This window comes from Camelus bactrianus, chromosome 16, assembly GCF_048773025.1.
Source record: "Camelus bactrianus isolate YW-2024 breed Bactrian camel chromosome 16, ASM4877302v1, whole genome shotgun sequence".
Taxonomy (NCBI): domain Eukaryota; kingdom Metazoa; phylum Chordata; class Mammalia; order Artiodactyla; family Camelidae; genus Camelus; species Camelus bactrianus.
Window position 1 is genome coordinate 55253151 of NC_133554.1, and position 14547 is coordinate 55267697.

At 60.4% G+C, this 14547-nt stretch overlaps 1 protein-coding gene across 3 annotated transcripts; it reads right to left on the reverse strand.

The window, feature by feature from the left end:
- Positions 1-834: 834 nt before the first annotated feature.
- Positions 835-14530, reverse strand: UNC13D (unc-13 homolog D). 3 transcript variants are annotated; one of them, XM_074343705.1, is made up of 33 exons: positions 14374-14530; positions 13842-13993; positions 13103-13138; positions 12794-12901; positions 12618-12677; positions 12462-12528; positions 12050-12230; positions 11607-11651; positions 11402-11470; positions 11170-11239; positions 10877-10981; positions 10702-10794; positions 10523-10626; positions 9537-9654; positions 9323-9447; positions 9110-9200; positions 8972-9028; positions 8781-8878; positions 8624-8675; positions 8408-8538; positions 8200-8320; positions 7696-7839; positions 7438-7536; positions 7125-7331; positions 6884-6952; positions 5812-5891; positions 4207-4312; positions 4060-4131; positions 3546-3629; positions 3336-3456; positions 3046-3169; positions 2363-2559; positions 835-1602 (listed from the first exon to the last, which is right to left on the reverse strand). In XM_074343705.1, the coding sequence occupies exons 2-33, from the start codon at positions 13956-13958 to the stop codon at positions 1481-1483; spliced, it is 3273 nt and encodes a 1090-aa protein (XP_074199806.1). In that variant the 5' UTR covers positions 13959-13993; positions 14374-14530; the 3' UTR covers positions 835-1480. The 3 variants fall into 3 exon arrangements, with proteins under 3 accessions (XP_074199806.1, XP_074199805.1, XP_074199807.1); XM_074343704.1 differs by lacking the exon at positions 14374-14530 and having other exon boundaries at positions 13842-14061; XM_074343706.1 differs by lacking the exons at positions 13842-13993; positions 14374-14530 and adding an exon at positions 13281-13688.
- Positions 14531-14547: the final 17 nt, after the last annotated feature.

The window sequence follows — 14547 nt, forward strand, 5'->3', positions numbered from 1 at the left end:
GGCTCCCTGGGCCCATCCAAGCCCAAAGGCTGCTTCAGGCTCCTAGACAGAGCTGAGTGTTCTCGGACACGGGCCTCCCAGGCCCTAGGATTCTTCAGGGCTCCATCGTCAGATGCAACTGGTTTTTACTTGTTTTCCAAGAGACAACAAGACCCCCAGTAGTTTCTCAGGGGAACAGACTGCCTTCTCACAAAAACATTTAAAGAAAAGTGGGCCTGCCCCCTCCCTTCCCTTATTCTTAGCTGGCCTGTTAGGTGGGTGTGAACACACACTCTAGTGGGCTCTCTGTATGGGTCTCAGAGGAGCAGAGCTGAAACGATGGTCTTATCTCACCTCCCACACCAGCCTGTGCAGGCTCAGAGGTTTAGTGACTCAACCAAGGTCACACAACTTGACAGACAGCTGAGCCTCAGGCTCCTACTCCCAACATGTGGGCCCTCCCTCTACCCCAGGCAGGTCTGGGGCCCCATTCCTCTAAGCCCTGCTGTCAAGAGCAGCTGCTTGGCCTCAGCCTGCACCCCTGGGAGGCCCCCAGCTCACAGTGCTCCCATGAGAGTGCCAGACTCCTGTGCTGGGCAGTGACCACAGAACCTGATGTATCTGGTAGGGTTTTGTCCGAAGCTTTTGGCCAAAATACCAGTGATGCCAGTTGCCCCAGCCCTTGCTGCCACATCAGTTACCTCCCTGCTCTGTAACGTAGGGGAGTTGGGGTGGGCCAGGCCCCAGAGTCAGGGCAGCGCAAGGTCTCCTGAACGCTGAGGTGAAGGTTTGCACGGCCTGACCGTAACCTGGGCCCCACTGCAGTCCAACAGTATGTTTTCTAGCAGGACAATGGATTATTAATTTTTTTATTTTTGCTCAGAAAGTTTCTAGGTGGCAGGGACTGTCCCAAGGAGGTGTCCTCAGCAGACACAGCTCGCCAAACTGTCCTTTGTGTTTTCGCCCTTCTGTGCCAGCTTCCAGCCCCACTGCTCACCAGTTCTCACCCCCTTCACAGCTAGAAGGCCCCTGGCTCTAGGCTCCTTAGCCCTGGCGGGTGCTGGCAGCCCCCACAGGAGAGGACCCTGGCTTCCTTGATTATGGTTGCTGAAGAACAGGCCCAAGGAGCCTGGCCCCCAGCCCCAGTGGCTGGACTAGTCCTGCCAGAAGACAGAGGGCTGAGACCCTGCTCTGCTAAAGCAGCTTTTCCCTAAAAGGTAGCAGGGGCAAGGAGTGCAGACAGCTGTCTCCCTTCCCCCTGAGGCTGGATTTGGCAGAGAATGCTGAGGCCAGGGCTGAGAGGAGGGGGGGAGCATAAATACTGCGAATGGGGCCCCATCACAGTGGGCCCCAACTCTGGCAACAGGAGCCCCATATGCTGGGGCTCCTCAGACTTCAGGGCCCTTACAGAGTGTTAGGCCAGACAGGAGGGCAACACTGGGATGGGGAGAACCCAGGCTTCCCAGGAAAGCCTGTCCCTGCTGGGGCCCAACCTCCACTGCTACGGCCCTGGCCGCAGGGCGTGCTGGGAGGCCTGCTTGGCGCGCTGCCGCCGCAGCCTCACCAGCGCCTGGGCCTCGCGGTCACCCCGCCGGCTCTCCAGCAGCTGCAGGACTGGGTCCCCTGCGAAGAGAGGCATTTGGGGGGGGGTCAGGGTGGGGAAGAGGCAGTGCCTGTGGAGTGGCAAGAGCTACAGCATTGTCCCATTCTCCAGAAACTAGCAACAGACCCACACCAGCCAAGCTCACAAGACAGCCTGACAGACAAGACAGGCTCGCCACCCCCGGCGCAGCCGCGCTGGTCCCAGGCACTTGGACCCCGCTGCAGAGCAAGAGGCTGAGATGCAGCTCAGGTTAGGATTATTGCCTTTTCATATGAGAACCTTAGGCTGGCTAGTTAACCACTTTGTGCCTCAGTTTACTCATCTGTAGATTAGAACGCCGCTTTCCCCCACTGGGGGGTTGTGAGGACTGAAAGAGTTCCTATGTGTCAAGGGTTGAGGGCTGACCCAACATCAGTGCTCAAACACAAGACAGACGTCCACCTCACACCAAGCTTGGGGAGCGAGCGCTCTGTACAGATGTGCCCCCGGGCAGAGAGATGGCCCCTCTCCCCAGGAAAACTTGGTGACCTTCCCCGACCAGGGAGAGGCACATTCACATACACTTGGCCTGGTTTACATATCCCTGGTCCCTCGATTAGATGCAACACAAGCCACAGGTTCCACCTCCAAGGAGGCTTTCCTCTGACCCCAACTTCAGCTCCCTGGGGGTCCCTGAGCCTTCACAGGCTGCCTCTCTCCTGCATCCCCAGTGCTGGGCCAGGCACCCCCCCCCCCCGCCAAGCCTCACAGCCTCTGCCCTGCCCTAGGGCCCAGGCCTACCGTTGGGTGCAGGATAGGTCAGGGGCAGGCGGGTCTGAGGCACCTCGCCAGGCTCCTCAGTCCCCGTCAGGCCCGGCACCGCCTGCAGCGGCAGGAAGGCCTCCCCTTCCAGGTCGTCGGCCCCCAGGGTGTCATGGTCCAGCACCGTGAGCATGAGGCACGCCCCGTCCTTCTGGCATGGCTCCGCAGGCACCAGGCTGGGCAGGGGACAGAGTTGGGCTCAGCTGCCTGCCCCACACACTGCCACTGCCACCTGCCCTCACACGGGCTCACCCCTGGTTCTTGAGGACAGGCCAGGGCTGGGAGAAAGGCCGCAGACAGGTGGGATTAGGTTTGCAAAGTCAGCTCTCACTCAGCCTGGTGCATCTGGGCGCATGCTATGATGCCTGCTGTGACTGTGGGCTGATGCTTTAAACCAGGGGGCCCTGTGTACCCGGGCCTGTCTGTCTTGGGGAACAGAGGACCTCAGGGACAGGAAGCCTCTCAGTCAAACATGTGGGAAGAGTCTTCCCCCAACAACAGTCCCGCAAGGGAGCAGGTTTGAGGCCTGTGCCAACAAACTCTTGTCCCAAGTGCCCCCTCCCTGGAACCCAGTCATCTCAGGGGAGCCCCTTGGCCCCAGCAGGGAGGACGAGCGGCGGGTCCAGGGCGGGGGAAGAGTGGCAAGCATGGGGACCACTCACAATTCAAAGGTCTCATCAAACAGCGGGTGAAGGTCCTTCTTGTGCTTTTGCGTCTCCCGGGGGGCCAGCTCAGGGAACTCATGCCTGGGCTCCAAGGTCAGCTGGACAAAGGGGTCGCTGGAGCCTGGCAAATGGCCGGCGAGGGGGCCTTGGTTAAGGATATCCAGTTGCCACTCCACGCAACTGCGCCCCGCTTGGCAGCACCGGCCCCTCCCAGTAACCTCGAGGAAGCGCCCAGTGCCTCTGCTGGAAAGGACTCACGGGACCAGAAGAGGGCAGCCTCCACTCACCGTTGGAGTCCAGGGGCAGCAGGCTGGAGGCACTGAGCAGCTCCACACGCAGCTTCTGCTCAGAGGCGCGGTAAGAGGCCTTGATCGTGATGGCCCCAAGCTCCTCTGAGGTGGTTTCTGCCTGGGGGTGGGGCGCAGGGGCAGCGTCAGCTGGGGCAGACTGGGCGGGCGGGGCTCTGGGTGCAGTGAGCGCAGCCGAGGGAGCCTCACCTGCTGCTGGATGCGGCTGCAGAAGTACTTCTGGATGAGCTCCCGGCTGGAGGCCGCCTGCAGCTCCAGGTTCCTCTGCAGAGCCTGGGGATGGGGCACAGCTGAGGGGTCACCAGAACTGTCACACTCAGCCACAGCCCAGTGCTGCCCTTCAGAAGCTGGCAACCAAGGGGGGAGATGTCCATTTGCTGGGGAAAGCACTGGGCTCTGTGGGACCAAAGGCAGGACTGCCTGCACGGACAGGGTGCGCTTCACAGGTGTCTCACAGCCGCCCCCGCCCTCCCCTCTCCCCACCCCTGCCTTCCCCTCTCCCCACCCCTGCCCACCGTGTTCAGAAGAAACAAATGGTTTAATGCTCTGCTGTTGCCATCTTAACTTTTTCAATTATTATTTTTTAAAGGGGCCCACATTTTAAATTTGTGCTGGGCTCTATAAATGATGTAGCTGGTCTCTGACACAGGTGAGCACAGGAAGGCAGGTTCCCCATGCCACCAGCTCACCAAAAGGCCCCTACCTGGAAGGTGGCCGTGTGCAGGGCCTCAGGCGGCAGGCCACAGCCCTCAGCGTAGAAGGAGATCTCCAGGTTCTAGGGGGTAAGACATCAGAGGTGACCCCAGGCACTCTCCCACCAGGGTTGTCATTGTTGTCACTGTATTATTACCTGTAGTGCAATCTTCAGCCTGCTAGAGGCCAAGGGGCAGCTCCGCTGGGAGGCAGCCACCTCTGCCAGCACCGTGAGCGTGTGGGTCCAGAGCAGGGTCAGAAGGCTGGGGTGAGGTGCAGAGGGATGCCAGACATAGGACAGGGGGACAGAAGAGGAAGTGGAGATGCTCTTGAGAAAGAGGAGGCCTCATTGGACCCAGGCCCACCCCCAACACACACCACCCCTGCCCCCAGCTCCTCCCCATCCCCACACCAGGGGTACTGGGCCAGGGCTGCAGGCAGGCAGGCAGGGGAGGGAGGGAGGGCTGGTCTCCTGAGGGAAGGAGGGCAGGGGATGGAGCAGACAGGCTCAGTCCTAGGCAACATGTCTCCCAACCTAGTGAAGAAGCCTTCTCAGTAGGATTAACAAACCCCAAGAAACAAAGGGGCAGAAGGGACAAGGGCTGTGGTCCCCCAATGACAGAATTATAAGTCAAGATGGGAGCGGCCAAAATGAATAGGGTCTCAGCACACAGCAGGGATAAGCACATAAAACCTGTAGTAACAACCAAGCCACAGTTCATCCTAGTAACTCCTCATGTAACTGAGATGTCACTTGTCAGAGGCAGGCAGGTAAGTACAAAAACGTGTGCTGTGTGATTAAGAATAGGGACAGTCTAGAAAAAAGAAAAGAGAGAAAAAAACAGAAAAAAAAAAGAACAGGGACGGTCTACATTAGAGGCAGTTAATTTAGTCAACTGTAATGAGCAGCTGAAGTGTCCATCATGCACCAGACTCTGTTCTAACAGTTTCTGAGGAAGTGGTTCGTAAAGCTCCTATCTTAGTGGAGATTAAGCTGTTTTGTGTGAAAGTCAGAGCTGAACAAACGGCATACTCTGGCCTAGCAAATAAAGAACGTGGGCTCCCACGGCCCCGCTGCCCCAGTGGGAGTGGAGTAGAACTCTGGCCAGGGCCTGCAGCCTTCTGGGGCCCAGAGCCCACATGGTGGCCCTGTCATCAGGGGCCATCGTCACTGCCACCATTCTCATGGCAGCTCGCAGTCATCGACCACTTCCTTTGTAGCAGGCACTGCTCTCAGCACTTCAAGTGACTCATTTAGTCCTCATCAGAGGCCAGAACTACGATCATCTGCACAGAAACCTTGAGGAATCTGCTCCAGGCCACCCACCAAGCAGCCAGCAGTGAAGCTGGAGTCTGAATCCAGGTTATTGAGAGCCCAAGCCCTTGACCTCTACCCTCTGCTGCCCAGTGTGCTGGGCCCTGCTTTAAGAGAGACCCTAACTAAAAGGTGCCCTGGATGGTGGGAGAGGAATAGCAGCTGCCTATAATGTTAGGGAGGGCAGAGCTGCAGTCTCCCAGAGACGGCTCAGGGCTAAGAGAGAGAGGACAGGCAGGTTTCAGCTCAGCCTCTGGTGAAATGGACAGGCTTCTGAGGTCATCAGCACCCTGTCCCTGGGAGTGAGAATCTGAGAGGCTGGTAGCATCCCCCCAACCCAAGGATGGATGCTGAGGCCGGGAAGAAGGGGTGGCTGGGAGGAGAAGTGGAGCAGGTGGGGCACCGTGGGGCAGGTGGGGCACCGTGGGGCAGGAGGCTGCTGCAGACCTGCTGAAGTTCTCCTTCACCAAGTTGGTGTTCATGTAGTGGAGCTCCACCTCCAGGAACTTCATCAGGGGCAGAATGGCCTGGGGAGAGGCGGCAGCACATCTGGCTCTGGCCCATTCTGGTCCCACCCCCACCTCCTTGCCCTGACCAGGGGAGGAAACAGGGCCAGGAGCTTCTGTGAGCATCTTTGGAATGTCTGAGGAGCTGACCCCTGCCAGGCATGGATCTGCCTCAGGGCCTTTGCCCATGCTGTCCCCTCCTGGAGCAATTCTCATGGCTCCTCCTGCTTCCTTTAGATCTTGACTCAGCTGTCACCCTCGGACTAAAGCCTTCTCTGGCCACTATCTAAAAATACAGCCCTCTCACCCTTTCCACTCCTTTGTGTGTTTTATTTTTCTTTTCAGTGGTTATGATTATCTAACATACCATATGTGTATGTATGTACATATATAAGTTCATATACACATATATGTTCATACACACACACATTTTCATATAGTTCCAGTTACAGCTATAGTTCTAGTTACATATGCTTAGCTCTTTTTCCACATCCCCTACTAGAATGTAAACTCTAGGAAAGCAGGGGTTTTTGTCACGGGTATTCATTGATATAAACCCCCAGTGTCTAAATCAATACCTAGGACAATGTAGATGCTTAAACAGTTGATTAATTTACCAGTAACATTCTCCCAAACAATCAAAGGTGTACATCGCTATGCCCGCTGACAGAGGAGGAAACTGAAATCAGCTGGCCTGTGTAACCAGGACAGCTACGCTAGCAGGCAGCTGAGAAGGATGCAGGCCCAGGTCTGCTTGGCTGCAAAGCCCAAGCCTCCCCCAGTGCAGCCCCCACACCGACTGTCAGTGCTGGGAGAGGCCGTGGAGTGACCCAACTCTACCCTGTTAGCATCCAAGGAGAAAACCAAGGCTCAGGAGGGAACATTTCTTGCCTAAGTCTGGGGGACTTGTCTCTGACACCCCATGGCCCTCAGCCCCCTGCCTACCCTAAGCCCCTTGGCAATCCCAGACCCACAGAGTTGGCAAAGGTCAGCGAGCAGGGAGGGCCACTCACATCCTCAGGCAGGACGGACTCCTTGATGCCCACGAGTTTCTGGATGTGCTTGGCAATGCCCACCTCCAGCTGGAGACACAAAATGGTAGGAAGGAAGCCAGGGTGTGAGTCAAGAGTCAAGAGAGGTTGTTTAGGGCCTGAGTTCAGGTTCAGGCAGAAGAGGAGGCTAGATATTGGCCCAAGTCCCACTGAGGGGACTACAGGCTGAGGATGGGTGGGGTGGGGTCACTGTGGTTCAAACCTGCTCAGCCAAGGTCCGGACGCCAGTGCGGATCTCGTGGCCCAGCCCAGCCAGTGCGCCCTGCAGCTGGGCGTGCAGCGTGTTCTGCAGCTGCCCCTCCTCCAGCACAGCACCCACGCGCTGCTCCAGCGCCTCCCATGCCAGCTGGGTGGGCAGTTTGCCAATCACCAGCCGCAGCTGCTCCATGTCATTCACCACCACACACAGCTGCAGGCAGGCACGGGCACAAGGATGCAGAGCTTCCTGAACAGTGCCAGGACTGCAGGCTGCATCCCACCCCGGCCTGGCCCCAGCCCCCAGCTCTGGCCCTCACCATGTTGGCCGCCTGGCCTTGGTCCTTCTGGCCTGCAGAGAGCTCACGGGCCCGGGCTTTTATAAGGCTGCAGTACACCAGGGCCAGCCGACAGGTGTCCTGGGATAGGGAGGGAATGACCATTGGAGGGGGGTCCCAGGAGTGGCCAATAGGGGAGGCACAGAAATCTCAGTTTCTTGGGGGATTTAGGACATAGGCCTTTGGAGGCTGCTAGGGTGAGAACTTGGCTGAAGTGGTGGGGTGGGAATGAGGCTGCACCTCCACGAACTTGACAGTGATCATGAAGGCCTCCTCTGGGTTGGGCCAGTCCAGCTGCCGGGCAGTGTGGCTGATCTGGGCGAAGCAGGTGGACAGATCCACAGCTGATGTGCTATGCTTGGTCAATTCACCCAGGGGCACCAGCTGGGAGATGGGGGAGAATGCAGAAAGGAGGGCTCAGGGCTTGCCAAATCCATGCCCCTCCCTCCCTCCTTCCATCCTCAAGCATCCAGAGACCCTACCACCAGCAAGCACAGAGCTGGGCAGGGGGCTACAAGGTGAACAAGCAAGGCTCTGCCCAGCCCCCAACACCAGGCTGCAAAGATCAGCCTGTAAAGGGAACCCATAGTTTACCCTGAGGATAACAGGAGGCCGTGGTTTGCACACAACTGGCCCCAAGAGGACCACTCAAGGCCAGTCACCCTCTTCTGCACACGCTAAAGGTCCCGCAGAGCCCCAAGCCACATTCCCAAAGCTGGGATTCAGCCCTAGTCCAGGCCCCACCTTGTCCATCTGTACAGCACGCTGCACCCGTGCCAGGGCCACATTGTACGTCTTCTGCAGCCAGGAGGGGATGGCTGGCTGGAACCAGCAGTGGAAGCCATCCAGGGCCAGAACTCCATCCCTGGGGAGAGCCAGGGTCAGTCCGGGGAAGGCCGGGGCCCCTGCAGGCTGCAGGCCCTTCTCTCCCCGCAGCCAGCCTGCTGCCCACCTCTCTGTGGGGACAGGGCCCAGCTGGCAGAGCTCCTTGACACTGATGTAGAGCTGGAACAGACTCTCGCCCACCTCTGGGGACATGGAGTTGCCCACCGCTGCCGTGTGGTCCTGCACCCGCTTGGCCACCTGCGAAGGGAAGGCGTGGTGGGCGGAGCTCCAGAGCCAGCGCAGAGGGCGAGGCCTGGAGAGCTGAGAGCCTGGGGAGCCTCACCAGCCACTGCAGCTCCAGGAAGGCCAAGGAGAAGAGGTCGATCTTGAGGACACTGGAGGAAAGGCAGCAGGCATGACCTGGCTGCACACACCGGGGTTCCTCTGGTCCCCACTCTGAGCCCCTGCCGCACTGCCTCCCAACCCGGCCTCCTGCTCACTTAAGGAAGATCTTGTTCCACGTGCGCTGGCACTGGTGTAGGTCACCAGTGACGTCCTGTACCAGGCTCAGCAAGGCCTTGCCCGCCTCCAGCATACCCTGGCAGGGACAGAGGTGAGCTGCGCAGGGCTTCGAGGGGCAGGCAGCCACCCCCTCCCACCACCCACCACCTTGCCCCAGCCTCCCCCTCACCTGCACCATGGGCTGATGGTGCTGCTGCTTCAGGTGGAACCATTCAACCGTGCCAGTCTGCGGGCAGAGAGTCAGTGAGCAGGGAGGGCTGCCAGGCCCAGGCACGTGCCCTCTCCACCCATAGCGTGGGCACCATACCCGCAGCGCCTCGGTCACCAGGCGGGGCAGTGGGGCGCTGCTGGGGCACAGTTCTCCAAAGGCCTTCATCTTGCACATCTGCACCAGGACCCTGTGGGGACAGAAAGCCGTGTCCAAGATGCCTATTGCCCCAAAGCCCCCACTCACTCCTCCAAGCAGGCTTCCACACCCCGGAGGTGCCCCAGCTGCTCCCCTGTCCCTGACCCCACCCACCTAAGGAGAGACTGCAGGCGGGCTGGGGAGTCGGAGACGGAGAGGGGGAAGACAGACCGGAACCTCCGGATGAGGGAGAGACCATAGGCCAGCAGGGAGTTGAACGAGGTGGCCAGCTCCTCCAGCTGCAGGGCCAGGAAGGTGCCGTGAGGTGGGAGCTGCTGTCATGCCCTGAGCCACACCGGCCCCGCGCCCCGGCCCTACCCCAGCCCACCTGCTCTGCCTTGAGCCGGCCCTGGATCCACTGGTACTCAATGCTGGTGATGGGTTTCAGGAGGCAGCTGCTGGGGAACTCCAGGCTCTGGTAGAGACGGCTGTAGGCCAGCCACTGCCTGTGGCAGACAGGAAGCCCTCAGCCTGGCCAGGTGGGGGCAGACACAACGCCTCCCCCTGCTCCACAGCCTCCTGAGGATCCTATCAACGCGCAGAGGCTGGAAACCAGTGATTGAAGGTAACCCCGCGCTGGGACATGATGGCCACTTGCACTACCTTCTGGGGCCCTACAGGCAAACGAGGCCCTCACCATCAGCACTTGCGCCAGTCTCCAGCCTCACCTACATCCCCTCAGCTATCCAGGAGTACCCACCTGCCCACAGTCCTACAAGCTGCCCTCCTCCGCCAGCCTCCTTTCGACCCCCTACTCAAACCCAACTGTCAGCCAGGCCCAGGGCAGTATCCACTCTCACGCCTCCTCCTGGCAGCCCCCTAGGCTGCGCCCCTACTTCTCCTGGGCATTGAACTCCTGTGTGCCCTTCCCAGAATTCCCATAACCTAACGTGGCTCTGGGGACGTGACAGGCCCTCACCACAGATTCGGGAGCGTCAGAGCACAGATTTGTTTGATGGCCCTGGAAACTGGGCCCAGGGTGGCAAACTCAGGTGCCCAGAAGGACTCAGGTGATGTCAGGGAGTGAAGTGATGGATGGAGGAGGTCGCACTACTCTGCTCTGACTGACTGCAGCCCTGCAGTTCCAGGACTAATATTTCACGAGAAGCTGGAGATGTGAATCCACAAGGCAAATCGCCAGATTTTTAAAAGCTGGCAAGTGTCTCAAAACTTAAAACCCACAGTTTGGGCCCCAAACAGAAATCTCTTGAGGATTAGACTTTGGGCTGTCAGCTTGGAGGAGGACAGGCAGGGAGGGAGAGGGTGGTTCAGCACAGACAGCCCTCAGGTGCTCTGGCTGGGCCATGCACTCACGCCATGGACCGGTGGAAGTCAGACAGGTCCTTCTGCGTGGCATGGAGGAAGAGGATGGTGGCAGCCTGTGGACTCAGCAACCCATCCCAGGAGGTACTGCCTGCCTAGAGGGACAGGTAGAAGGGTGTCAAGACCTGGCAGGCAGACCCTGGCCCTGCCCAGCCCTAGGAGGGCACTACCTGGTGCTGGGTGACCTCGTGGGACACGAGCTGCTGCAGCAGGTGGAGGTGCACTGTGTAGCTGGGCTGGGAGCGGCTGGCCGTGGTGGCTCTCTGCAGGGGGACCAGCATGGCTGTGAACAGAGGACCCCACGCCTGGTGCAGCCCATCCGCCCAACCCAGCCGGGCCACCTACCCGCTTGTGAATGAACTGGAACTGGAGGTGGCACTGACCGCGGTCTGGGTACGTTTCCGTGCAAGGCTCCAGAGGGTACCACTGATCCTCCCGGCAGCGCAGGTCCTGGGAGGCCAGGCAGGCAGGAGATGCCCATGCCCAGGAGCAACAGGAGCCTCACACAGTCAGGGGCAGGGGAGGCAATGGGAGGCAGACCCCCGGCTCTGCTTGGTGCAGACCTGGAACCACTTCCTTGGACCCCTCATAACCCCCTTTCCGCCTCTCTCCTGGGAACCTTTCCCTATCTGACTCACCTGTAGTCTCAAAACCACGTTCCCCAGAAAGTCGTCCTGGCCTTTGTCCTTCCGAGCCTCCTTAAAGATCCTGTTCCAGGCAGGGTCCCATGAGGGAGATGAGACATGAGCCTGAAGGGGTCAGGCTGGGAGCCAGCCTCCATCTGCAGATCCTGCAGCGCAGCACCAGTGCGCATGTGCCGGGGAGGGTAGAGGGGCCCCAGCCCCTCCCCAGGAACCCCCTAGCTCTCACCTTCGCAGCCCATGCAGATCTGTGAGCTCCCCGAGCTTCTGTCTGACAGACTCCACGGAGTCCAGGTCCCTGGTGGGGCAAAGGCTTGAGCGAGAGGCAAGGAGGGTGTCCTGGGAGCCCCTGACCCCTTTAGGAGGAACCTCTGCAACCCTCACCCCCAACCCCCTCCTCTTCCCCACCCCTACGGGCAGGACACGCCCCTCACCACATGTCCAGATGAAAGCTGGCATTGCTTATGTCCTCAAACTCTCTGTAGGGAGAAAAGGGCATGGCTGAGGGTCTTGGAGGGCTAGACTCCCTGACCAGGCCACAGTCTACCCAGCCCTGAGCCTGTCCTCCAAAGCTGCCATCTCCCTTATCACCCACTGTCAAGTCTTAGTCCCTCCCTACAGACTCCTCCACCTCTCCCAGCTGCACCTCGTCCTCCTTTAAGGTAAGGTTTCACGCTACCCCCCAGATCAAACCAGATGTGTCCGATGCCACTGCTCTATCCAGTCTGGCCTCCTGTCTGTCCGCCCTGCTTTGGGAGCAGGCTCCTTCTCTGGGCAAGCCAAGCCCCTCCCCTGAGCCAGGAGTCCTATTGACTCCCACCACCTGGAGTAGTCCCAGACGATCAGACGAGGCGAGGGCTAGGGTAGGGCCACGTACAGGATGAAGGTCTCCTCCCAGACGGGGTTGAGTGTCTGGGTGATGACCTGGGTGCGGTGGGTCTGCTCCTCCGGGATGGTATGTCTCACCACGGCCTTCTGCTGACGCCGGGTCCCAGGGCTGCCCCCCGGCATGCCCACCCCCTGTTCGATGCCCAGCAGGCAGTAGGGGTCACTAAACCCTAGGGAGGAGGGGGAGGATGAGGCAGCCAGGGCTGGGCTCCCAGGGAGAGTACTTATTGCCCGCTACCCAGGGCAGTGGGGAGAGCCTCTCCCCATCCCAGCAGCTCTGAGGTGAGCCCCAGGGGGTGTGTAGGAGATGGGAGCTCCCACCAAGAGGTCTGGGGCAGGCTGTGATGGGGAGAGGAAGAAGCCAGGAAGAAGGCCCTCAGGGCCCCCTGTCACTTACTCACCGCTGACATCCTTGCCCAGAATGCCCTTGGCTTGTTTCACTGTCGCCTTCAGACAAAATATTGGCTTCTGGAGGGACGAGAGGTGGGGCCTGAGTCTCAGAGGCAGCTGGACTTCCCAGTCCCCGTCCTTGCCCAGGATGGCCCTGGCAGGCTTACCTCGAGCTGCCGGACCTGCTGCAGCATCTGCTGGTGCTCCTCAGGCTCCATGTGGAAGGCCTGGCCGGGTAGGAACATGGGAAGCTTGGGACACAGGATGGGAGTGGCCAGGCCAGGAAGAGAAGACTGCAAAGGCCAGGCTGCAGGAAGGCGGGTGGGGTGGGGGCTGGGCTCACCTCCTGCAGGTATCGCAGCAGCTCCGAGGACTCCACCACATGGTTGGGCTCAGGCTGACCCAGGCGGTGCAGGACAGTGTAGAGTGCTTCCTCGTAGAGCAGGGCCCGCTGAGACACAGCAGGGTCACCTCGGGAACCCCCATCCACCCACAACAAGGTCTGAGCCCCACCAGCCACCCCTGGCACCCACAGCACATGCCCAAAGCTGGGACAAGGCATCCACACACACAGGGAAGGGAGGGGGTGAGGCCCAGCTGCTTCCCAGCACCGTTCTGTGCCCCCTCACCGCCCCAGCTCTCCAATTCTTACCTCCTCAGGGGATAGGTGGTGGGATGGAGGCTTGATCTGGGGAACAAGATAAAAAAAACGAAGTGTCTCAGAGGCCTGGACCAGGGCTTCTACACCTGAATGGCTCCTCACAGCAGGACCAGGCTGAGGGTTGAGGGGGCCCCAGCATCCGGCCTCCAGTCCCACCAGTGCCGCACACCTGTTCCCACAGCAAGCCTTCTGGGAGTCCTGCCCCCGGGCCACCCTCCTTGTCCCCTGGCCTGCCACAGCTCAGGTCCATTGGTGCTCAGCTGCCCAGCAGCGTGAGCTCGCGGCACCACGGCCCCAACCTCCCTTCCTTCCCCAGAGGAAACAGCTTATCGGCCGCCCCGCTCCACACCCGGCGGCGGAAGTGAGGCCCAGCAGCAGAGGTGGGAGACGAGGGGTCATGCCAAGCAGGCCTAGGGGCTGCTCAGCTGATCCCCCAAAGCCCAACCCACAGCAAGGACACTCCCAGCCTCGGGGAGCGGGTGACTTTGGAGTTGGAGGAGCAGAGGGTGGGGGAGGGGTGGGCTCAGATCCCCAGACCTGAGGCCCAGGGTGGCCCAGAGAAAACATGGCAGGCCCTACTCTGCCAACCCAGAAAGCTCTGCCTGGGGTTCGGGGTGGGCAGGGGAGGGGACCACATCCTTAGCGGCAGCCCGCAGGAGGTGGGGCCCCATACCCAGAGATGGCAGAGCCCCACCCAGGCCCACTCTTCTCCCACTGAGGTCACTCCTACCTCCCGAGCCCTCAGGGGCAGAGGCTCCTGCACATCTCTGACCCTGCGGCGCCTTATCTTGATGGCCTGGCGCAAGAGGGGAGGGCGCCGCTGGGGGTGGGAGAAGAGCGTCGCCATGGTGGCCAGCTCTGCCCGTCCCCTGCGCCGTGCCACTGGATGAAGATAACAAAGCCACAGGATTAGGCAAGGAGCCCAGGGCTGCCACCCCGTCCCCAGGGAGGGGGAAGGAAGGGTGGGTCCGGGGAGGGTCAGGTCAGTGTTTCACCACCTCGGGGCCAGCTCCCAGGCCCCTGCACCTTTCTGCCTCCTGCTGGCCAGATACTGGATCCTGGGAGGAACTGGTCTGGGCTAGAGGCAGAAGGTAGACCCGGTGGGCGGGCCCGGCCCCACCCCACCCTCCCACAGAGGCCCTGGGTAGGCACCCCCCCACCCCGCCCCGCGCTGCCCGGCAGGGGGCATCAGGGCAAGCAGGCAGCAGCCCTGTCCCATCCCAGGTGTGTGCTGGCTGGGCAGGGAACTGAGGGAAGCTGACCTAGCTGGTGGGGGTCTCACCCACAGCTGTCCCTGAACAGACCCAAGACCCAGGACTGGCAGTGGTGGACAGGGCAGTGTGCCAGCTCCAGAGAGGCGTCTCCCAGCAGCCCAGCAGTCAGCCAACTGCTCAACCTGCTCAGCCCTACAGGTGACATTCCACAAAGGTGACAGG

Excerpts from the sequence above, each read along its gene's own strand:
- UNC13D (XM_074343705.1), bottom strand. The coding sequence starts at position 13,958 with ATGGCGACGCTCTTCTCCCACCCCCAGCGGCGCCCTCCCCTCTTGCGC. Across the intron at positions 8,879-8,971 it reads ACCATCAGCCCATGGTGCAG|GGTATGCTGGAGGCGGGCAA; the intron begins GTGAGGGGGAGG and ends TGTCCCTGCCAG. Across the intron at positions 4,313-5,811 it reads GTGAAGGAGAACTTCAGCAG|CCTTCTGACCCTGCTCTGGA; the intron begins GTCTGCAGCAGC and ends ACCTCACCCCAG.